We start from the raw sequence: 24,739 nt of genomic DNA, 5'->3' as shown, positions 1-24,739 counted from the left end.
AACAATATGCTGTGGAATTTTTTTCTAGTTTTAAAAAGGTGTAGGATTTTTCCTTGAAGTTTAGGATTTTTATTTAAAATTTTTCCTTAATATTTAAAGAAATATTGAGGAATATTTTTTTATTCTTTTCTGTTTTACAATTTAGAAATTTTTTTTCAAAGTATTTTAAATTTAAAATCAAAGTATTGCTTTATAATTTTAATTTTTTTTTTAAATTTAAAAAAAAATCCAGAACATATTCATAAAATTGAAGAAAAAAATTATGAAATTTAGGAAAAGTTCTAAAATTAAAAAAAAAATTACAACTGTAAATTTGCCAACTATGCTAAATATTTTGAGAGTTCGCTGCAGCCTTGAACTTCACAGTTTTGTAAAAATACCGTTGCGAAATCAGAATAAGGCGTAGGTTGGTTTCTGTTCCGCACACGTGACATTTGCAAGATACAAGAATAGCGTGACTTGAAAGATGACACATTATTTCCAAAGTCACGTCTTATTTTACGCAGTCCAGACACGTTCATCAGAAATAATTGCTGGAGAACTTTCTCTTAAGACACAAAACCCTGACATTAGTAAAAGGGCTGGTATCTATTATTTGCCTTATTTTTTTTTTTACCATTTTGTTATTCGTGTTCCATTTCCTTAACCTTGACACCAAGGAAAAGACAATCATGTTGTGAGGAAAGTGTTCTGTTTGTTTTGGTTACTTCGGAAAAACATGATAAGGATTTTTTTCTGGTCTCCAAATAGGTGCTTTCCTGATGTAGTACCGTACAATCCGGACTATCCGGCCAAATGTGGAGAAAGGGCGTGTCGGAAAACAAAAGAGCCAGATAGGCCGGAGTTGTATAAATGCTCACTTCCTACCCACACCATACCATACCATCAAAAACGTCATTTTATTACCGAAAACCGCTCCTATTCATATTTTGTGACCTCTTGGTACAGGTCAGTACTTTACACATAAATGTATACTTAATGTAAATGTTAGGCACTGTAAGTTTAAAAATTTATAGCAGGAAAAGGAAGTCCAATAATATGAATATTGTTGCGAAAATAATGTAAAAAGTTCTTATTTATCATTTATTATATCATTTTTCGCTTGTAAATAGTCATTATCTTAAGTAAAAATTAACACGCATTTATCTATAAATATCGCCAAATTGCTAACAAACTTGGTGAAGTTTGGCGACAGCCTCGATGATTTGGTGACGTTATTTCGCCAAGAGACCAGGCCGTATAGTCGAGATTCTACTGCAGTTAGGTTTATTTTTGTTTTTTTATGGCATAAGTAACGCACTCATTTTAATATCGAGGATGCCGCAATTATCGAGTATGTGCTGGACGGCATTCCAGAGACAAACACAAAATCTTGCTATATGGTGCGACGTCGGTGAGGGAGTTCAAGGCGAAGTTGGTGGTGTATTATGACATGAAAACTAGCAATAGTCGAGGGCACCGCTATCCGACGCCTTCGACCGAGTATTCACGTGAGGGCGAAAACAACCCAAGATCTTCTTACAACTCGATGCTAAGACTAGATGTTACTACTGTGGAGAAAGAAGGCATCTATCAAAAGACTGTAGAAATAAGTCGCGTGGCGGTAAATGCTTCTTAAATGTGTGCAAATTCTGTCACAAATCAGAAAGATGTGAATAAAACAGTGAGACGTAAGACGTACCAACCAACGCCAATGAGTGGGGAAAAAAACGCTCGCTTAACAGACGGTGATAAGACCGAAGCAGAATCGTCAGCATCAACAAACTGGAGTCTACTGACAGCTGCGGTGAGTGAAAATGAAGTCGACGTGGGACATATCATAAAAAAGTACGTTAAAGAAAAATTAGAGGACAGAAGGAAACAGATTGAGCTGAACGACAAGAGTTTCATTGAACACCTGGAACAAGAAATATCTGAGATGACGAAAAGACACCAAATGGAGCTGATGTTGAGACTGGATAAAAAGGAGAAGGATCTGAAAGCTGCATTCGAACGAGAGAAGGAGGCTTTGCTAACAGAGCAGAAGAATCTCCTTCAAAGGGAGAAAGAGGAAGAGATGAAGGCATTGAAAAATTCGTTACATCAAGTCATTGGCAGAACTGTATCACGGTGCATGGATGAAATGCAAATGAGAGTTGAAACACTCAATGAGTTTGAATGAGACTGTGATACCTGAGAGGGCGGGAAGAAACAAACATCTGAGGTCATCTAAGGAACAGATTAGTGAAGTGACTGACGAAAACAGGAAGACGTTCAGCTCAAGACGGAAGACCGCAGAAAAATGTCGTGCTGCTGATTTGATCGCGATCAGTTGGAGGACGTAAAGACGCAGTCAGAGTTTGGAAATTTCGACAGACCGGTGAAAGACGCATACGACGAGATCAGTGATTATGGCGTACCATCGAAGATCGTCAATTATGTAAGTGCATGAAGAAGTGGACGTTTCGGAAAAACAGATCTTCCGGGACGGAAGATTTGCAGGATGGCCGATTGTGAGAGAGATGGCGCCATCTTCCGGAATAGCGTTGGTGAATCCGTTTGTGCACGCGTGAGCAGAGAGTGGACGATAAGAGTGAATGACGATGCGATGGACGAAAGACGAAATAAGGATAATGTCTATAACTCTATGTAAATAAATTAAATTCTCACGATTAAATCTCACAGAAATGCCTGTAAATATAACAGAAGACAAGGTTCTTCAAGGCAAAAGGAAAACCTCGCCATGCTGCAGGCAAAGGTCACACAGCAATAAAACTGGTCAGATGGTGAAAACAATTCATTATGAGCGAAGGCAGATGGATCGAGTATTTTTTCTTTTTCTCTGTCTTTGCTTTTTTTTAGTGGTTGATAGTTTTTTTTGTTCAGGGTAGTGACCTGGCCACAAACCAGAGCATGGCTCCCACTCTGTCCCAAAGAGGGGAATATAGTGACCTTACAATTGGTGCGCACTCAGGCGTCCTCCTTTCTCTGTTTTTGAATCCGGTAAGCTTAGTTTAATGGGCAGGCCCGGGATTTCAAATACAACGGTTTCAGAAATTAGTTTGGTTGAAAGATGGCACCACAATCTCGGTGCAATGCCTTTTAAACAATTTTATAATTTAAATTATATTGTCCTTCATAAATTTGGGTCAAATCACAAAGCGATGGATTCAGAATGTTCACCTTGCTTAGCAATTATATGACTTAATTGGCACGAACTGAAGAGTGGAGTCTGAAGTTTTGCAGTTTCCTGCGATGTCTGTACTGCAATGGATGCGTATGCCTCACAAATGAATACTGTTCAGGCTGATACTGCATTTTAAGACACTTGCTGCAAGCAATGACCTCAAATGACCCCCACAGAAAGACTTCGCGAAATAAAACGACAGTGACACCATCTGTTCATTAAAATTGTAATTAATGCAAACAGATGCATTTAAAATTCCAAGCTTGCCCATCGAACTACTTTCTTCATCTTTCTGTCTATCACTGATTCTCCAAGTCGTGTCATTTCAATGTTAGGAAGTCCTTCCTGAAAAAATATCCCGTATATTTAACAGTCAAACTCAGTTATAACGACACTTCGGCTTCAACGCCAATGATTAGCGATGCGGGCTGATTCCCATAAGAACCCATACAGAGAATAATGTTAATGAACCTTGTTTATAACGTCACCGAAACCACAGCGACCTCGGACATAACAACACAGTTTTTTGTCGCTTCCGACAAAAAAATGGCGTTTTCCCCCCCAAGAAAGAAATTCCTAGAATAAGTTAGAGCTCAAATCACCAAGAAAATTTTCGTTTGTTGCACTTCGTACCTATCGTCGAAATGAAGATTTATTAAATGTTTGACACTGCGACTCGCTCATCGACATGATCTCTACAATGGACATTGCAGTAATTTGGCACTTCCTGACTTTTTGTGGAAAAACGTCTCGCTGTTTCTTCGAAGATCACTTTAGTTCAGCGTTTCCCCGAAGTGGGAAATATCTATTCGGAAGGGAGTAGGGAGATGGAATGACTCAAGAGAGTAAGTACAAACGATAGGTAGTCTCCAGAGCCTTTTTAGAGAGAATCATGGGCCTCAGGCAAAGGTAATTTTCTTACGCCCCCCCCCCCCCCATCTGATGAAAAATGCCTGCTTTTCAATTTACACGCTTACTCTCGAAAATTTTAACCAGATGCCATTTTCATGAAGCCCTTCTTCCCCTGAGGGGGCCCCCGTGCAGTGCCAAACTGACAATTCGCAGTTTTGGTAAAAATTGACGATGTCCAGTATTTATGATCTAAATTTCCCGTATTTTAATCAATCAAATATGGTCAGCCAAAAATTATGATCAAATAACAACTGGGGATGAAACGTTGGTGAAAACGAAATGTCTTGGGTCAAACGTCGGGTGTGAAGTTGCTTAGGCGAAACACTGGGAGTGAAATGTGGAGGTATTGCGGTGAAATGTCTTGAGTGAAACGTTGAGTGAGGGACGAAATGTGGATGAAACGTTGGGACGAAATGTAGGGGGGGGGGGGTGAAATGTGGAGGTATCGGGATGAGAGGTCTTGAGTGAAACGTTGAAGGAGGGGCGAAATGTCATGGGTGAAACATCAGGGGTAAAATGTCTTGAATGAAACGTCAGGTGTGAAATGTCTTCAGTGAAACTCCGTGGGTGAAATGTTGGGGTATCGGATTGAAACGTCTTGGGTGAAACGTTGGGGGGCGGGGGTTGGTGACGTCTCGAGCGAAACGTTGCGGATGAAACATCAGGGGTGACGTGTCTTTGGTGAAACGTAGGGAGGGAAATGTCTTGGGTCAAACGTCGGGTGTGAAGTTTCTTAGGCGAAACACTAGGAGTGAAATGCGGAGGTATTGCGGTGAAATGTCTTGAGTGAAACGTTGAGTGAGGGGCGAAATGTGGATGAAACGTTGAGACGAAATGTAGGGGGGGGGGTGAAATGTGGAGGTATCGGGATGAGAGGTCTTGAGGGAAACGTTGAGGGAGGGGCGAAATGTCAGGGGTGAAACGTAGGGGATGAAACGTCAGGGGTGAAATGCCTTGGTCGAAACGTCGGGATTGTAAAGTTTTGATGAAACGCTATGGGTGAAATCTTGGGTGAAACATCAGGGGTAAAATGTCTTGAATGAAACGTCAGGTGTGAAATGTCTTCAGTGGAACTCCGTGGGTGAAATGTTGGGGTATCGGATTGAAACGTCTTGGGTGAAACGTTGGGGGGCGGGGGTCGGCGACGTCTCGAGCGAAACGTTGCGGATGAAACATCAGGGGTGACGTGTCTTTGGTGAAACGTAGGGAGGGAAATGTCTTTGGTGAAACGTAGGGAGGGAAATGTCTTTGGTGAAACGTGGGGAGGGAAATATCTTTGGTGAAACGTAGGGGTGAAATATCTTCGGTGAAATGTTTGGTGAAACGTCAAAGGCGATACATCTGGGGTGAAATGTTGGTGGCCAATTTTTCGTAAACCGAAGAAAGTGGTAATAATTAAATACGCTTAATGGATAAATATTAGGTTAATAGGTTCCAGACTCAGAGTTCGTTGCGGCCCCGACAATGGTGCAGTCAACGCAAGTCGTCTTTGTTTACATTCCTGGCAATTATTGAAGTGAAACCTCGTTTAGGTGGGGTAGTGAATTTTTAGATCCACGTCAGAGAAAAAATGATACGAAGCAACGGAAATAAGGTAAGCTTTCCTTTCCCTTAAAAATGGGGCTGATGAACCATTTTGCGGTTTGTGTCGGGAAAAAGACAGTTTATTACCTTTCCATTCCCCGGTGACGCCTCTGGAACCGAAGAACGTCCGCTTTAGAGGTGGTAGATAGGCGATGCATACAGTTTGAAATATATAAAAAAAATCGGGTTACACGCTTCGATATCTTGCGACCAGTAAAACATAGCTGCGAGACGAGGTGAATCTAGTCTTGTCAAACCAGACTTAAACAACATAGAAGTCTCACTTCTATCGCGAGATTCTCACACAGATTCTGCTTAAACATTGATCGGAGAATGCTATTGATTTTCGGTTACAACTCTCCCAGACATTCCTCAATGGCACCGATCAGGACCGTAACTAGATGCTTGGTCAGCCGGGGCAAACACGCATTTTAGCGCTCCCTCATAATGTCGAAGGAGAGGTTAAAGAGTGAAATTTGCGCCCCCGTCTAGTCTGGCGCCCGGGGCACCAGATCTGCCTGCACCCCCCCCCCCCAGATGCATCCCTGGCACCGATCACCGGCTCTTCGAACGGGGAAAGAAGCGAAGTTGTTTTGGTGAACGATCCAGTGTGGGACCATGTATGTAGACGGCTCCGGACCCCACTAACACAGATTGTTATTTTTACAGTTTCTAAAATTTCTGACGGGGCAAGCCAATCGTTCATAATTATGTCGGAACAAGCGCACACACACACACACACACACACACACACACTGGACATATGAGAAGGTAGCCACGCTAATGAATAAGTCATAGCCATCACTCGTGATTTATAGCACGGTGACTCAACATAACCATCAGGTATGACTCAATTTTACCCTCCAGATGACGCAAAAAGACACGCGATAAAGTCAACACAATCAACGTAATATACATGTCTCGTTACATGCGTTATTATCATTTAGCAACGACTCATGTCGTGCGGCTCATTTTTATTGCGCAATGGAGGGATTAACATGACCGCATTAACCCGATCCCATTAAACATGTGGCATATTGCAGAGAAGTACTCATGTCTAGGATCATTAGGTTCATTGAGCTGGATCAGCGATTGGGGAATAGTCTTTGCGTTAATTTACTTCATCTGTTAAGTAATGGAACAACAAAAGTATAATAATAATAATTTATAGTAATAATAGTTGTAGTAATTAAATAGCATTTCATGCTCACGCCCTTGTCTGGGGAAAATGGCGGAGATATATATATATACAGGGGCATATTTATATGTTTTGCAACCCTTTCTCTAGTCTGCTTTTCTTCATTATTCATTTCCCACATTTGCTGCCCTTCCGAATTTTCCACCTAGGGCCACCTTATTCCCCCCCCCCCCCATGCCGTTAATATGTCTCTGTCACTTAATGATTCTTTCTGCCACTCACATGCTTGCACACTCTCTAAGTATCTCTTCTGGTCGCTCACTCATCTAGTTCCTCGTTCTCTCTGTAGGTCAATCTTTTGGTAATTCACATGCTTGCACACTCTCAAAGTCATTCCGATTTTTTGTCACAATCTCTAGGTCACTCACCTGCTTTCAGACTCTTCAAGTCACCCTTTTGGTTACTCACATGCTTGCACACTCTATAGGTCGCTCTTTTGCCATTCAAATGCTTGCACACTCTCTAGGTCACTTTTTTGTCTTTCATATGCTTGCAAACTGTTTTGGTCTCTCCCATGCTTGCCAACTGTTTTGATTACTCGGTAACTCCCGTGCTTTCATTTTTTACAGGTCACTCTTTTGTCATTCACATGCTTGCTAATTTTTGTCATTCACATGCTCGCACATTTATGTCACTCCCAGCTTGGACAATCTCTAGGTCACTCATACGCTTGCATACTCTTTGGGTCAACGTTTCTGATCACTCACCTTCTTGCAGACTCTTTAGGTTTCCAACGTAAAGTTTCTCACGAAACCCTTAATACAATACAAATACAACGCCACAACAGGCAAATTGCCCAACGAGGTGGCTGACTTAAGAACATCATGGATCCCCGAGTCATTTTTTGGAGGCCCTACCTACTACTACTACACCACACCCTTTCCCGCGGAACCCCCCCCAACGAATCGGTACATGCGGGAATGTGCGTGTATGTGTAGTGAAACCTGACGTGAAGTTTTGTTGTTTCTCTGTAATGCTTGTTATGTGTAGTGCTGCCATCTGCCACTAGTTTTTCTAACTATGAGTGAAGTGTTATGATTGAATGATTTATCGTTGTAGGACTGTTGCTCTCTGTGGCGAGACTTTTAACGGGGAGATCGGCTCGCATTTGCGCCTTGAAGTTGGGAACCACAGAAAACCAACTTCAGCCGACCACCACTGTGGGGTTCGAACCCGGATCTTCGCATCGCGAGTCCGTCGCTATAACCACTCGATCACCACAGCGGCCTTGATAGTTGTAAGGCTGTTCTACGGAGATCAAACAAATTTTTGAATATTTATCAAAAAAAAAAAGTGTGGTCCCTACTACCGTCTCAACAGAATCGTAGTTCCATGGCAAAATGGAAAAGGGCTTAGGTGTCTCAGCTTGTAGTATATATATTTATTGTGTCGGATTTTATCGTGGAAGCCCTATTTAACTGAGGTCCCTGCATGCTTCCCCACAAGGGGGGGGGGTGACTGGACTTCAGCCCGGGAGCAGGAGGTGATTCTCGTCTTTTTTTTATTCTTCACGCTATAAATTCATTATAGAGAGGCCCGTGAAGAACCTGACCTAGGGCTCACTAAAAATCTCAGCTTGGGCGGGGCGGGGGGGGGGGGGTTGCTGCTGTGGGATGTGGGGCCATGGGTCTCCGTGCCGTGACAGGTTGAACTGAAGAGGCTGGATCCCCGTCAGACTATTGGGAGTCATAATCACGGATCAAGAGTTTTTATTGTAACCATAACCAGAATGCTTTTGTACAAGAACTCTGACATATTCTTCAATTGAATCATAGGGTATTCATCTGAGTTGTCGGTACCTCCAAAGTACGAAATCAAGCATTTATCTTCAATGGTTTAAATGCCTACCATAACCCTCTACAAGGAAAGGGCTAGCAGGGATCTAGCACGATGCTCATTATTATTATTTTATTATTATTACATTTTATTTCATTATTATTTTTTTTCTTTTGACACTATAAATTTGAAATAGAGGAAGCCCACCAAATATCTCAGTCTAAGAGGGCCTGACACCAGGATAAGAGGGGATATGTTGAGCACCGAGATGCTCGCGGGAAATGAAAAATTTTATTCCAACATGGAATGTGTCCTCTAACTTTATTTTTCAGATAGGGACACATTGCTTTTTATTTCCCCTACACGGACATGTTTTCCTGCGCACAGAATTTGGATATCTATGCGCAATGACGAAATAACACGCTACCTTATACAACCAATACCTTCTAAAGCAGAAGGTGCTTGCTCTAGAAGGTGTTGATACAACATGGGGGGGGGGGGAAATTCCTTCGGCGCAGAGAAAAAAAAAATTTTCACACACAGAAGCATTCTCAGTCATTCTCTGGCTTATATTGTGTAATCTTATTCACCATGAAAAAAAAAATGGTGCCTTTGTTACAAGGAAAAGGTCCATAGGTGTTTTCCTCAAAAAGTTTCGAAAAAATTAACACTAATTCTACTCATTTAAATATGCATAAAAATATAATTATACCCGGTGGAATTATTATTGGTCACTCGAAAAATAAAAATTGCGAATATTATTATTTTGAACGCCAATAAAGGCCAAGAATGAAATTTAAAATCCCTGCAACCCTGAAGTCTTAGAGCGACGTCATCCAAACAACAAAAGATTAGATACAGCACAGACATAGAAAGAGGGAAAAAAAGAGAAAAAATCTAGTTTCCATGGTGAAGGGGAAGGCTGCTGAAAAGAGGTGAAGAAGAAGGAAGAGGGAAAAGAGAGGTTTTTACAGATATCGCCGAGAATCGCGAGAGATGATGAGTAGCCAACTGTTGTCTTTTTTAATGATTTCTTGCAGCTTTAATGATTGCATTCCGCCGATAATTTTTTTTTTTGTTTTCACGCCAGAGAGGAATATACTTAAATATTTTCGTAATATTTTCAGGGTGACACCTTTGGACCCTTTCGTTGAAAGTTACTTTTGTTCATAAACTGGTAAAAATAAAAACTTATCAACAAAAATATGCCTTCTAGTGTGGTGACAGCGTTCACCACTGGATGGCGCTGTCCGCGTAATGGGGGAAAAGAGTGCGCCTGCGCGATGGCGGAGCTTGACTCGCGTTTTTTGCCGCTCAAACGAGGCAGTCACGCGGTCTACTCGTTCTTGTAGGTTCTGTAAATTTAATTGTATAATAAATGTTAATTACCTATAAATTGTGAAGGAAGTGTTTGTCTTCAACCGCCACAGTTTCAGAAAATTACATTCCTTCTACAATAGAAAATATTTAAAATAACAAAAGAGCACACTATTATATTACGTGTAGGAAACATCATTGAGCTGTAACTCCTGCTGTCACCTATCAAATAAAATACACAACAATTATAATTCCTCGATTGAAATTGGTGACTGGTTTTAATGTACCGCATAAAAGAAAGGAATATTGTATGGTATTAATAAATATTTTTTAGCAATAATATAAATTAAATTATCAAGTTTGCAGAGAAATTTTTACAGTAGAAATTTTTACGTTTGTTCATAGTAAAATAACACGAGTAAAACCCGAAAAGAGGAGTCAGTCCTCTTCGGCTTTTTGTAAAACGTGGTAGTAAAGGATATTAAAAAAACCAATGAGAGTCGGGTGCTCTTTTTTACGGATTTCACTTGTGTTACTTTACTGCGAACAAACGACAACTGTTAAAGTTTCACGACACACACAATAATTTAATTTATATTATTGCTCAAAAAATATTTATCAATACCATATTGGTTTTTTTTTCATGCTGCACATTAATTGAAAACCGGTCACCAATTTCAATCGTAGAATTAGAACAGTTGTGTTATTTTTTATTTCATAGGTGACAGTAGGAGTTCGAGTTCAACAATGTTTTTTACGTATAATATAATACTGTACTACAACGCTTGGCCCGCGAGTCAAATGTGACCCTCGCAGCTGTTTTTCCGTAGCCCACCGACTTCTAGGGGAAAAAAAACTACTTCAAATTGAAAGGGTAAATAACGTACAATATTTTGACAACAAATTTGACGAATCGACGTTAAATCTGGTAACCTTGTCCCAACCTCACCACACATTAGAAAATGGGAGGAGGAAAGGGGGGGGGGGTAAAGAAGGGAAAATAGAAGAAAATAACTATACAGTACAGTACTATAATGCATATACGAAACATCATTGAACTGGACCCACTGCTGTCACCTACCAAATAAAAAATACGTTATAAAAAATTGTTACAATTCTTCGATTAAAACTGGTGACCGGTTTTCGATTTGGTTACCTCATAGAAAAAGAATGTGGTATGATATTAAAAATCTATTTTATGAGCAATATATGTGTGTGTGTGTGTGTATGCACATACAATGAAGTATACAGTAGATTACTCTTTTCACCCTCACCCCGTCGTGTTCTCTTTCACTCTTACGTGAATACAGTAGAAAGATACATTATATTTGCTGGAAAACACTAACAGGAATATAGAAAAAAACGGGGACAACTTCAGTTCATAGGGTTACAATATAGATTCGCGATAGTGAGGAGAGAGGAAAGAAAACACAGTGAACTGATTATTCATTCGTTCCACTGGCGTTTGGACGAAATAATTCGTTCGTGATCGTAAACGGATTAAGATCCGTTAAAGCTCGCTGGTCGTTGAGAGCTGTATTGCGGTATTTATAACCCCATAATATGCTTTTTATTCATTTAGAGCGCCTTCCTAACGAAATCGGAGGGCTCGGGGCCCAAACACTCTTGAGGACCTTTCTTTTTTCATGTATTATTTCGGGAGGGAAATTCAGCAAAGCATCCGCAAAAAGTATAAGTAACAAGAGAAAAATATCGAGAATCGAAAACTTCGTTGAAGGAATGATTTTAAAATTACAGAATTTTTCCAATAAATTTCTGATACAATTTCTGAAAGAAATATTTTTGGAACTATTTCTAGAGCATTTCAGATATAATTGCGGAAAGAATTAATTTCAAAATCTCATCGAACGAAATGATTAATTTATAATTAATTTTAAGGGAAAATCTTAAATTAGTTATCGAAAGAAATAATTTCTGGATTTTTTTTATAAATTGATTCTGACTTAATGAGAGAAACAGTTTCATGATTATCTTTAGAAATTATTCCGTGTTAACTCTTAGAAATGATTTCACGATTACTTTCAGCAATTATTTCATGATTACTTTCAGAAATGATTTCATGATTAGTTTTAGAAATGATTTCATGATTACTTTTAGCAGTTATTTCATATTAAGTTTTAGAATTTATTTCATGGTAACTTTTAGAAATGATTTTGTGACGACTTCTAGAAATTATTTCATGATTAGTTTTAGAAATGATTTTATGATTACTTTTAGTAGTTATTTCATGATTACTTTTAGTAGTTATTTCATGATTACTTTTAGTAGTTATTTCATGATTACTTTTAGTAGTTATTTCATGATTACTTTTAGCAGTTATTTCATATTAACTTTTAGAATTTATTTCATGGTAACTTTTAGAAATGATTTTGTGACGACTTCTAGAAATTAATTCATGATAACTTTTAGAAATGATTTTGTGACGATTTCTAGAAATTATTTCATGATAACTTTTAGAAATTATTTCATGATAACTTTTAGAAATTATTTCATGATAACTCTTAGAAATGATTTTGTGACGATTTCTAGAAATTATTTCATGATAACTTTTAGAAATGATTTCATGATAACTCTTAGAAATGATTTTGTGACGATTTCTAGAAATGATTTCATGATTACTTTTAGAAATGATTTCATGATTACTTTCAGAAATGATTTCGTGATTACTTTTAGAAATGATTTCATGATTACTTTCAGAAATGATTTCGTGATCATTTTTTGAAATAATTTCATGATTACTTTTTGAAATAATTTCATGATTACTTTTAGCAGTTATTTCATGGCAACTTTTAAAAATTATTTCATGATAACTTTTAGAAATTATTTCATGATAACTTTTAGAAATTATTTCATGATAACTCTTAGAAATGATTTCATGATAACTCTTAGAAATGATTTCATGATTACTTTTAGAAATGATTTCATGATTACTTTCAGAAATGATTTCGTGATCATTTTTTGAAATAATTTCATGATTACTTTTAGCAGTTATTTCATGGCAACTTTTAAAAATTATTTCATGATAACTTTTAGAAATTATTTCATGATAACTCTTAGAAACGAATTTTTTAAATGATTTCATGATTACTTTTAGAAATGATTTCATGACAACTTTCAGAAATGATTTCGTGATGATTTTTAGAATTAATTTCGTGATAACTTTTAGAATTAATTTCGTGATAACTTTTAGAATTAATTTCGTGATAACTTTTAGAATTAATTTCGTGATAACTTTTAGAATTAATTTCGTGATAACTTTTAGAATTAATTTCGTGATAACTTTTTAGCACTATTATGATAACTTTTTAGCACTATTATGGTAACTTTTTAGCACTATTATGATAACTTTTAGAAATTATTTCATAATAAAAACAGGACCCCCCCCCCCCCAAAGCTAAAATCCCTTTTTCCCATTCAGAAAATGCGAGGAGTTAGAATTGAACTGCCTAATCTGTATCACGAATTACCATACTTTTTATAATGTGCGGTACGTTCCACAGTCTTCTACATGAAAGTCCTCCGGCCGTGGGACTGTGAATGCAGTCTGTTGATAGAAACTGACCATGAACTGAAGAAATGGACTCCTTTTTACTTTACACGTCTTCACTATAGGGAAGAAATTGCAAACGTACATTAATTTAGGAAGCCCTCTGAGGCATCCTGCATAGTCTTGTCAGATTGATAATGATAACTCATAGGGAAAGAATGATTCTAGCGGCTAGAGTCTAGCCCAACCATAGTGCTTCAAAATATGCAAAAAAAAAAAAAATCGATGAATAGAAAAACAGATAAAATAAACCAAAGGGCTGATTCTAATTAGCAAGTTTACTTCCCTTTGACAATTTCTTGGGCTATAATTGGCAACTTTGCTGACCTTTGACAGTTTTTTTTGTGATAATTGGCGAAGGCTCGTACGGATCATGATTTCCCGTATTTTCCGTGAAGAAAATATGGCCAGCCATATACAACTGATACTTTTTTTTTTTGACGGATCACCTTTTACAGGCGGGAGTTTGAGTACCCCTGTGCTACATGGTCTAGTCAGATTGATAACGATAACTTATAGGGGAAAAAAATGAATCTGGCTTAACCTTAGCACTTCCAAATATGTAAAAATAAAAATTTCTATGAATGGAAAAATAACATAAACCAAAGTCCTGATAACTTTAAACGAATTTTTTCCATGCTGTGATATTGGTCCGTTCCGTACTTAGCGAAAGTGACAACAACTCCCGAACGGTAACATTTTCCGTGATTTTAATAAGCGGCGTCTAATGATTTTACCTTTTTTGTTTTGGTAGAATTTCGCTTCCTTTTAATGCTAATAATATTCCCCCGTTGCCACTTGACACTCTTAAAATGTCGATAAAAAGAAACACACACATACGCCAGATGGTCTCTTAAATATCAATGTCATCTTCACGTGTCGTTATTTTTGCATGCCATTTTATCCAACAAACACATACATATTTACCTTTCCTTCTCGCAGTTGTGAGTTAATATTACTAGTCACGCCATTGTTATAAGGGAAAACATTTCTCTTTTTTTTGGACGGCGTAAATCACCTCCTAAAGTATTTTAGAGAGTTCGGTTTTCTTGCTTGTGGCAATTTTGGAAATAGACAAAAAAAATTCTAGCCTAATGGGAGAAAAGTCAGCTAAATTGGCGCACATTTTAGTGACGTTGAGTCTGACTTCGATCCTCGCCAAATGGAATACGTATTTAATCGAATTAGGCACGATGGCGAGTGGCTCCAGTAGAATCCTTAGTTAAAGCATTTTTCCTTTTAGATTACTACTACAGATACAAAGGTCACAACGGGCAAGTTGCCCAACGAAGGTGGCTGAAAGAATTATGCCCATATAAAATATTGTTCCGGGCAATTTTCCACAAGACTTCCAGATTGCAAAACAAGAAGCGGTTCGACGGACAAACACAGATTTATTTACAGAACAGCAATTTACACGTAGTTTCAACCTTATCAGAGGGCTAACAACTTTCTCTCTCAAAGTTCAATCACAACGGACTTTTTTATCGAATCTGTCTCTCTGTGGAGTCTGGCTACTATTTATAGCTCTGGTCGAAGCTTCGAGAAAAGGAATATATTCTACAAAATTCTACTTTACAGTTTCCAAGTTGCAGGCGCCACCGTACGGAGGTGCGGAACCACTGTCTGGAAGGGCGGGACCTTCTGGAAGCTTCTGTCCAACCCTCCACTAGTTCTTCGCCAATCGCATTCCTGAACATACTGAAACCGGTATCAACAGATTTTGATATTTCTGAGAGCCATCGAACAAATCGCGCCATCTATCGTCTATAGATTGTAACAATATCGATGTCAAACATACCCAAAACGCAGCAACCCAATATAAAAGAATATATCACGCAAAAAAAAAATTTATGATGCAGGCGGCGCTCGTTATAACGACCAACCCATTATAAAGACCGGTATGACACAGCTCCAAAATATTTTCGTATTTCCACCAAGTTATTTTTTATTGAACATAAACGACCGGTAAACATCATTCTATCCGTTACAACGACCAAACTCAACCTACACCATCTGTAGCAAACAGCCTCCGCGCGAAGCTCGTGACGTCCCCGGAGAAGGTAATCTCACCTATAGCCGTTGGATAAACTACAAAAAAGGGGTAAAGGCGGCGCATGCGTCGGGATGCTGTATCCAATGGCTATAGGTGAGAATACCTTCTCCAGTGACGTCACGATCTTCTGGGCGGGGATGGGGGGGTGTTCTTCTGCTATAGATAGTGTTTATTAAACGCTGCCCCCGCTTTTTTTTTTACAAAGAAATGGACAAACTCCTTCGTCGAGTGTGTTTGATCGTATGAAACATACATGATAACCCCCAGGGCCACATTTGGTCCGCGGGCCAAGGGCCTTTATGCGATTTATCATTATGTGGCTTAGAGGGTGGGTCAATTAAAAAAAAATTTTTTTGCATTAAAACATAGACAGCTGATGACGAAATTTTGCGGACGGGGGGGGGGAAGAGTTTTGCTGACTTTTGCTGACAAGGGGGGTCAAAAATGGGTAAAAATTACGTAATACTTGAACGGCCCCTCTAATGCGTAATTAATTGAGATAAAAAACGGGATATTTAGGCAATTGTGTCATCGATTAACGCCCTGCTACTGATCGAACTACACTTTACGACAATTCAGACAAAATCAGGGAAAGCAAAATTCCATCAAAACGGGGTTGTATCACCAACTTAACTATGAGCATAGAGTGCCATTGTATCTTTGTTTCGCTTCCTGCAATGTTTAATTAAATGTACATTTAAAATGGCAGATTTGCACGAACAGGGATGTTTCGCAAATTATAGTAGAAACTTCAGAAGTCAGGTACACAAAGAGAAATACAAATCGTATAGCAGTGCAGCATCGGAAACGCCATCTTGATGCATTATAAGGCGTTGTTTGGTTGCGAACCTGTCCACGAATCTCTGTCCAGGGCACTTTTATTCGTAAAACTGCCTCTGAAATGGCAACACGACTGAGTTCATAAGCATAGTTGTAGTTTGGCTGATGTGCAACTCGCGGTTTACGGAAAATGCACCGCCAACAATTCACCGCCATGCAATTCACCGCTAGGAAAATTCACCGACAACAGTTCGATGCGCGTCAGAAAGCGAGGGAGTGAGCGATTGAGTTACTGAGTCAGTGAGTGAGGGATTCAGCGAGTGAGTCCATGAGCGAGTAAGTGAGGGAGTGAATCAATCATTTGTGACACTACTAGGTTAAAACTAACTAATTCACTCACTCCCTCACTCACTTACTCACTAGGTCACTCACTCACTCAAATACTCACTGGGTCACTCACTCACTTACTCACTAGGTCACTCACTCACTCAAATACTCACTGGGTCACTCACTCACTTACTTACTAGGTCACTCACTCAAATACTCACTGGGTCACTCACTCACTTACTTACTAGGTCACTCACTCAAATACTCACTAGATCACTCACTCACTCAAATACTCACTAGATCACTCACTCACTCAAATACTCACTAGATCACTCACTCACTCACATACTCAGTAGGTCACTCCCTCACATACTTATTAAGTCACTCACTCACTCCCTCCTCTCTCACTGACTCAGTAACTCAATCGCTCACTCCCATGCTAACTGACTCGCATCGAACTGTTGTCGGTGAATTTTCCGGACACGGCAACTCGCATGCTGAGCAGCGGAAGACGCACTGTTAGACGAATAACTGATGGTACCAGAAGAGAGAAGAGAAATTAATACCGATTTTTTTTTCGGCAACTTCGACGACGAGTTCTTCCGTGTAAATACTTTTATTACAATCTTACGTCCATCTTTTATTACAAAATATTTTCCCCCAATACCGCTGATAACAAAAAATAATATCGATCGATATAACGGCAAATATTCTCCACCCGGAAAAACCAAGAAACAAGTGGGAAAACAAAGCAGCGATGTCATCATTATCTTAAAAAAAAAAAAGGGGATGGAGACATTGATCGGAAGCTCCATCATCCAACCATCACAAACACGACTGAAATTGTGTGTGTAAACAACTCTGCTGGTTAATGATGATATTGCCATTGTACACGATATATTTGCCGTATCGTTGGCGGACGAAAATACATTTGTCTCTTCCATTTTGGGTTCCATAGTTTCCTTGATTGTTTTTAACGTCTGAAAAGACATGGGTATATGGAAAATTTAACCACTTTACGATCAAGCACGGAATATTGCGTCCAAACGCCTGTGGAATAAACTCACGAACAAGCTCTCTCTGTTTTCTTTTCTCTCTCTTCATCATCGCGAGGCTTTGTTGTAACTCTATGAAGTTGTTCTTTTTATCTTCCTTCTATTTCTATCCAATTATTAGTCATTTCCCCCCCCCCCACGTATGATCTATTCTTCTGCTATATACAGATATGAGCGAAAAAGAACAGGTAGGGTGAGGGTGAAAAAAAGACATCTACTTCATATACCTACTCTCTCTTATCTCCATCCTCTCTCATCTGTACTTAACTTATCTATTATACTGCTTTCCTTTCATTCGTTTCTTTTCTTCTACTTTTTTCCCTTCAACTTATCGCTGATACATGGCTCTATTTTCTCCTGCCATAAACGGAGGGTCCACGCCTAAAATTGGGGGTCCATGGCAAACACCTAGATATTCTAGAGTGTCTACGACTAAAAGTATTTGGGAAACGCTGCTCTAGAATATTTAAATTGTATTGTTTGAATTATGGAATTCTACTATTAGGATATAATTGTGTGAAGTTTGGATTCTGTGTGTAAACATTTCTACTAATAATGATGGTATTTCCATTGTATATGTATTACTATATAATTTTCGTAATGTTAACGGACGAAATGCATTCGTGTCTTCCATTTTGGGTTCTATAGTTCCCTTGAATGTTTTTCGCTTCTGAAAAGACAGCCTATATAGATCTGAACAAAAGTTCCCGTAATCATTGCGCCATCTATTATCTATTAATGGAAACAGATACCACAAAAACTTTTCCAAGCTCTCAAATATTTAAATTATATTGTTTGGGTTATGCAATTCTGCAATTAGGATATGGAACATCTGATGGTCAAAAGTCGGGGGAAAAATGGAAATAGATAGTCCGTATATTAAATGGAAAAACTATTATTATTGTTATTTATTTCTAAGTGCCATGCGCCATCTGTATTACAGATTGTTAAAATTGAAACATCTTTTTTGATGAACATGGAAGGAGGTGGGCCATACCCAATGTTCCTGCAGAGGTTAAAAATTTCGGATAATTTTCATATATAGGGTTAATCAGAAGCAAAATAATAGTTTTTAAATGTTATAACATGCAATGAAATTTCAAAAAAAATATCGTAACGAATAAAATGAGAAAAAGGGGAATGAAAGAGTGATTCTCTCTCTCAAAACTTTTATTCTTACAGGACTTGAAAAACGAAAAGTTTTACCAGAAAGTTTTGATGAATCATGGCACTGAGTTGTGGAGCCAAATGTGCCAAAGGTGTTCTTATAGCATTTAATCTTGTCTTCTGGGTAAGATTTTTTAACTTTTAAAGGATTTATCTTCTTAGATATTTATAATTTCATTATGTAATTTATATTTGATTTTAATGCGTATCGGGAATCTTAGTGCTATCTTTCTTAACCTGTTTTGCGATTGATGCACCCTCGAAATAATTTCAATGTAATAAGGAGGATGTTCCTAACGTTTTAGCTTACGCAGAGACCCTTGATGACTACGAAACAAAAATGAACTCGAATATACCCATATATTACACCACCAACGCTTCTGTGATATTGTGTAACCCCAGTGTGACGATAAACCTTATATTGTAAGCGTTTCCTGAAAACATCACTAGAACTATTTGCCATCGCTGATCTTGTGGAACCTTGTTTTATTAGGATGCAGCCACCAAGTTCCCACTTTCCTGCTGCTTGTAGTATGTTGCTCAGTTTGCTACTTGTATAGACTCTCAGCCCTCACTTTTACTTTGTTTGCCCGAAGAATCTCACTTCTCTTGAACTTGGTTGTTTTGGTTGTTCCAGAAAATCTCTTCTAATCTTTGCTTACTTCACGAAAAAAGCTCTCACAACCCTTTCAATCTTTGGTTACTGCCCAAAGAATGTTATTAACCATTTTCTTTGAATTCATTACTCGAAGAAGCTCTCCAACCTGGTTTTTTTTTAACTGCTCGATAAAGCTTACTACCCTTCCAATTACTGTTTAGTGCTCGAAGAATCTTACCATCCTTTTTATATGTTTACTTCTTGAAAAAGCTCGCTACCATTTTCATCTTGTTTACTGCTTGATGAAACTCTCCCTCACTACCCTTTCCATCTTATGTTTACTGCTCGAAGAAGCCCATTATCACTTTCATCTTTACTCACTGCTTGAAGAAGCAGCTCACTATTCTCTTTATATTTATTCACCACTAGAAGAAGCTCACCAATCAGCTTCTTCTTCAAATTGTTTACTGCTCCAAGAATCTCACCACTCTTTTTATCTATGTTTACGTCTCGATGAATTACAATACTAATTTCCTCTTTTCTTTACTACTCTCGAGGAAGCTCTCACTACACTTTCACTTTTGTTTACTGCTTGAAAAAACTCGCTACTCTTTTTTTGTTATTGTTTACTGCTCGAAAAAGCTCACTGTACTTTTTACCGTTGCATACGGTCGAATAATTCCATTACCCATTTCCTCTGTGTTTACTGCTTGAAGAAGCTCAGTACCATTTTTATCATCTTTTAGTGGTCGAAAAATCCTATCATACATTTTCTCTTCGTTTACTGCTTAAAGCATCTCTTTTTTTTACTGCTCAAAGAATCTCTTTTTTTTGCTGCTCAAAGAATCTCTTTTTTTGCTGTTCAAAGAATCGATTCGTTTACTGCTCAAAGAATCTCTTTGTTCACTGTTCAAAGAATCTCTTTGTTCACTGTTCAAAGAATCATTTTGTTTACTGCTCAAAGAATATCTTTGTTTACTGCTCAAAGAATCTCTTTGCAAGACAAACAATAATACAAATACATTCAGTTTTTTACTTTTGTGTTTGAACGGATATAATTATTTTACACTATTTCATAGAATTGTTTATTTATTGTAGCTTTCAGGATGCGCACTAATAGCATTCGGAATTTTCGTCCTGATCGAAGAAGACAAGGCGACTCTCTTCAGGCTCTTCCAAGTTGATGAGAACTATGCTCTCATCCAGTATTTAGCCTATGCCTTCATCGGCATTGGAGGGTTGGTCTTCATCGTGGGATTCTTTGGTTGCTGTGGGGCCATACAAGAGAACAAGTGTATGCTAGTTACGGTGAGTAGTTGATTGCTGAATGTCTTTAACGGTTAAGAAAAATTTCATATTTTCCATTTTCTTAATAGAAATTTATGTGCAAAAAAAAAAATTGTAGATGAATTCAAGTATTCTCCATTGTAATTCATCCCAGTGTAGCAAGTGGATTATTGTTATTTCGCTCCCAACAATACAAAAATGTTTCTTTGTGTTTCTCCGCAGTACTTCATCTTCCTTTTCTTAATACTTGGAGCCGAACTAGCTGTTGGGATATTAGCAGCAATATTCCAAGAAAAGGTATATATATTTCATAACTATCTATAATAAGATATTCCAAGAAATGTGTGTCCCTTGTGTAAGTGAATTGCTTTTTTAAAAATAAAGTAAATAAATATTTATGCCTGTTATGGATATCCCATTTCGGCCTCGGAATATTCAACCTCCGTAGTTGAAATAAATTGCTCAGAAAGATTTCATCAGAGTTAATAATAAGGACAAATTAAGTGGGAGGGGTCTTACTTAGGTCACGTCTCCTTATTTATTTGTTGCGTCGTAACAATTTGGTTTACAAATGCATCCATATGAGGAATTACCGAAAAAAGGGGGAACACCCGACAAAAAGGTTTATATTTGACAAAAAACGGCAGCAGTAAACTTATGTATGTCTTAACCATCATTATTATTACGCAGCGCAAAAACTGCACCCAGCATCGAGTGAGCTCGGATCTGGAATAAATTTTGAAATATTTGAAGAAGGTGGAAAAATGCTTCTCTGACATGGAACTGATACTGAGCGAATGGTCCCTTTTTACTTATCGCTGTTTTAACGCTTTTGTTTTTATGGGAAGGAGGGGGAGGGGAGAAGAGACAATAAACGTATTTAAACATTTTAACATTTTGTGAAAATGATAAATGCGTTGCACTGAAATGACAAATTACACTCTAAACAACCGTTTTGATTTGTGATTAAATTATACATAATTGGCATTTCTGTTTTTTTTTTCGTAATTTTTATTAATTTTCTGGATAAATTTTTATTTGCACTAGAATGATCTTTACCTTGTATATGTTATGGTATCCACAAGATACATAACTCATATTATCACATATTCATACAACACATTATATTTTATAATTGTCTGTACAATTTATTGTACATTGTACATTGCCTGTTTGTGTATAGACTGAAAAAATTTCATTGTTCCTTTGTTTATTACCAGCCAATTTTTTCTTTGTTTAATCACTACCCATTTCAACTTTGTTTACTCCCCAGCCGCTTCTTCTTTTGCTTAATACCCGTTTTTCATTATATACTCAATTCTCATCTCTTTTTCTCTTGATCACTGTCCACGCCCATCTCTTCTTTGCATGCTGATTATTCCATATTTTATTTGTTGATCATTCCATCTTTTGTTTTCTGATTATTCCATGTCTTCGTTCTTTTCTCATTGTCCATTTTTTCTATGTTTACTCACTGCCCAATCCTTTTCTGTTTACTCACTGTCCATTTCTTCTCTGTTTACTTGTTGCCCATTTCTTCTCTGTTTACTTGTTTCCCATTTCTTCTCTATTTACTCACTGCTTCTCTGTTTACTCACTGCTTCTCTGTTTACTCACTGCTTCTCTGTTTACTCACTGCTTCTCTGTTCATTCACTACAATCTCTTCACTGTTTACTCACAAGTACAATTCTTTCTCATTACAATCTCTTCTTTGTTTCCTGATTATTCTAGCTCTTCTTTATTTGCTCTCTTTTCCCTTCTTCTTTAACATAACATAATCTATTTTATGTTAACCCTCTTCCCTTTCTTCTTTGTATACACAATGCATATTTCTTCTCTGTTTGCTCGCACCATTTTCTAATTCGTTTACTCACTACCTACTCCTTCTTTGCTCACTTTCTTCGATTTATCATGGCTTTTTTTTTTCTCATCAGGTGCTTACCGAGATGGATGGCCAATTGAAAAATACATTGCATGAAAAATACGGAACGGATGAGGCGATGACTCATGCATTCGACCTTGCTCAGGCAAAGGTACGATACCGATCAGAAAATTTCGATTTAACGAACGCTGCAGTCAATTCAGAATAATGTTTCATCCCATGTTGTCTATTCTATAGTTCAAATGCTGTGGTGTAAAGAGCTCCAGTGACTATGACCAAACAATCTGGAAGAAACAGAATTTGGCGAAGGGGGACAACGTAAGCAGGACCTGCTGTGTCATCTCGAACTATGGTGAACCAAGAGCCTATATGAACCCGAAGCCGACAAACGAGACGATGTGTCAATCCACCAACCCGCAAGTTCACCTTATGTATCGTCATCAGAGAGTAAGTCGAGCAAAACGCATATAACATTTATATTTTATATTATTGAAGTCACGTTATGATATGGAATATGGATTTAAAAAAAAAAGTTGTATGCTGTCTCGTTTATCGTATACAATTATGAAACCGAAAATTAGAATATGTCTATAAATGCTAATTCGCTTTGACCGCAGTGTAATTAAATACGCCGGACTTCTTTTTTTCTCCGCCCACACACACAACCCAGTTGCGATCCCAGCACCACAGCTGCTTGCTATACAAAATCCAAAAGACGCAACGCAAGTCTCTTTGGTGTACCGACTGTCAGCGGGTCGTTTCAAGTTTGACGTTTGTCTATTGCACGTTGCGCTTGACTCGCAATGAAGTATTTCATGACATAAATCCACATTGATGGGTAATTTCAGCAAACCACCAAGGACAATGAATAGCACGCGGATGTATCATTTGACCATTTTTGTCGCACCATAGTCATGTTCTGCACACGAAGGCTAATTAGACCGGAACGGACAATTTATTTCCGATTTCGAACGGCAGCCTATTTTATACCTCACCGAGAGATTGGTGCGCTAACCCCTCGATGTGGGATTCCCTGTAGTAGCAATCTTTTTCTGTGGTCATGTCGCCGTTTCTGTTGCACCCCGTGTCAGGAAAGTTTCTGGCAAGGATGAACCGGGTATCCAACTCGCAACACCTCTAAACATCCTTTGGGACTTTAGGGTTTAGGCGAGTATCTTATCGACTTGTCCTACCGCACCCATACGCGGATGTAGATGCACCTTTACGTTTTAATACGGTTCGATAACTTGAATGTAAAAGGCCATTCAAGTATTAGGCCAGAAGAGTTTTAGTCATTTTTGAAGCAACCTTCAACTCCCCCCCCCCCCCGTCATCAAAAGTCAGCAAATCCAAACCCCCCCCCCCACCCCGTCGATGCTGACGTAATACTTGAATGGCCCCTAATGGACTCGGATTTATATTTGGGAACTAAAGAAAAAGGGAAGTACATACATGAAAGTGTGCATTTTTACCCGCGATCTTCAAGTGCCAATTAATTCCTTTAATATATCACAATGTCATCATATATTATTTTTCTATAATCATGCATTTTCCTCTTTTTAGGGATGTCATGAGAAATTAGAGGAATTCATACGCGAAGAAAGTATGCTTTTCATCGCCATAGGATGCGGAATCACGGGACTTGAGGTAAGGATCGATAACTGAGAGTGTGTATAGTATACATTTGAAATGTAGGGTCACTAACTTCGTTGGTCACCACCACTTCCTCCGTTTCGCAGGGGTGCTGTCGTGACATTGGGACACGATCATATGGCCGAGAATGTACAGTTAAATTAAATGATTGAATTACACTACGCAATTAACGGCAGCATTAAGAAAAAAAACAAATTTTTACTATCAAACCTATAATAGAACCGAAAAATGCAATTCACTCACCCCCGTTCAAGAAATCAAAATAATATATAGATATATTTATTTATTTAATATTTTTAACAATATATACATTATATATATACATTTTTTTTTTTTTTTTTTTTTTTTTTTGTTTCACTCACCACCTTTTCCTTGTCATGTAATCCAAAGGGTCCTTCAGCTCACATCTTGA

At 38.2% G+C, this 24,739-nt stretch overlaps 1 protein-coding gene across 2 annotated transcripts in view; it reads left to right on the top strand.

Annotated features, from left to right (window-relative positions):
- Positions 1–24,739, top strand: part of LOC149071723 (CD151 antigen-like) — a 41,357-nt gene that overhangs the window by 7,629 nt on the left and 8,989 nt on the right. For both annotated transcript variants that reach the window (XR_016194562.1, XM_089247720.1), the window contains exons 2-7: positions 18,922–19,030; positions 20,603–20,812; positions 21,014–21,088; positions 22,727–22,825; positions 22,912–23,121; positions 24,238–24,321. Coding sequence is in view for 1 of the 2 variants with exons in the window: in XM_089247720.1 (XP_089103846.1) it covers positions 18,965–19,030; positions 20,603–20,812; positions 21,014–21,088; positions 22,727–22,825; positions 22,912–23,121; positions 24,238–24,321 (744 nt within the window). In the remaining variant the exon portion in view is untranslated. The remainder of the gene's footprint in view (positions 1–18,921; positions 19,031–20,602; positions 20,813–21,013; positions 21,089–22,726; positions 22,826–22,911; positions 23,122–24,237; positions 24,322–24,739) is intronic.

Source organism: Pholcus phalangioides, unplaced genomic scaffold (assembly GCF_987345545.1).
Source record: "Pholcus phalangioides strain wild (caught in Gottingen) unplaced genomic scaffold, Ppha-v1.0 ptg000018l_1, whole genome shotgun sequence".
Classification (NCBI taxonomy): Eukaryota; Metazoa; Arthropoda; class Arachnida; order Araneae; family Pholcidae; genus Pholcus; species Pholcus phalangioides.
The sequence above is the reverse complement of the archived record's forward strand: the minus strand, read 5'-3'. Positions and strand labels throughout refer to the sequence as shown.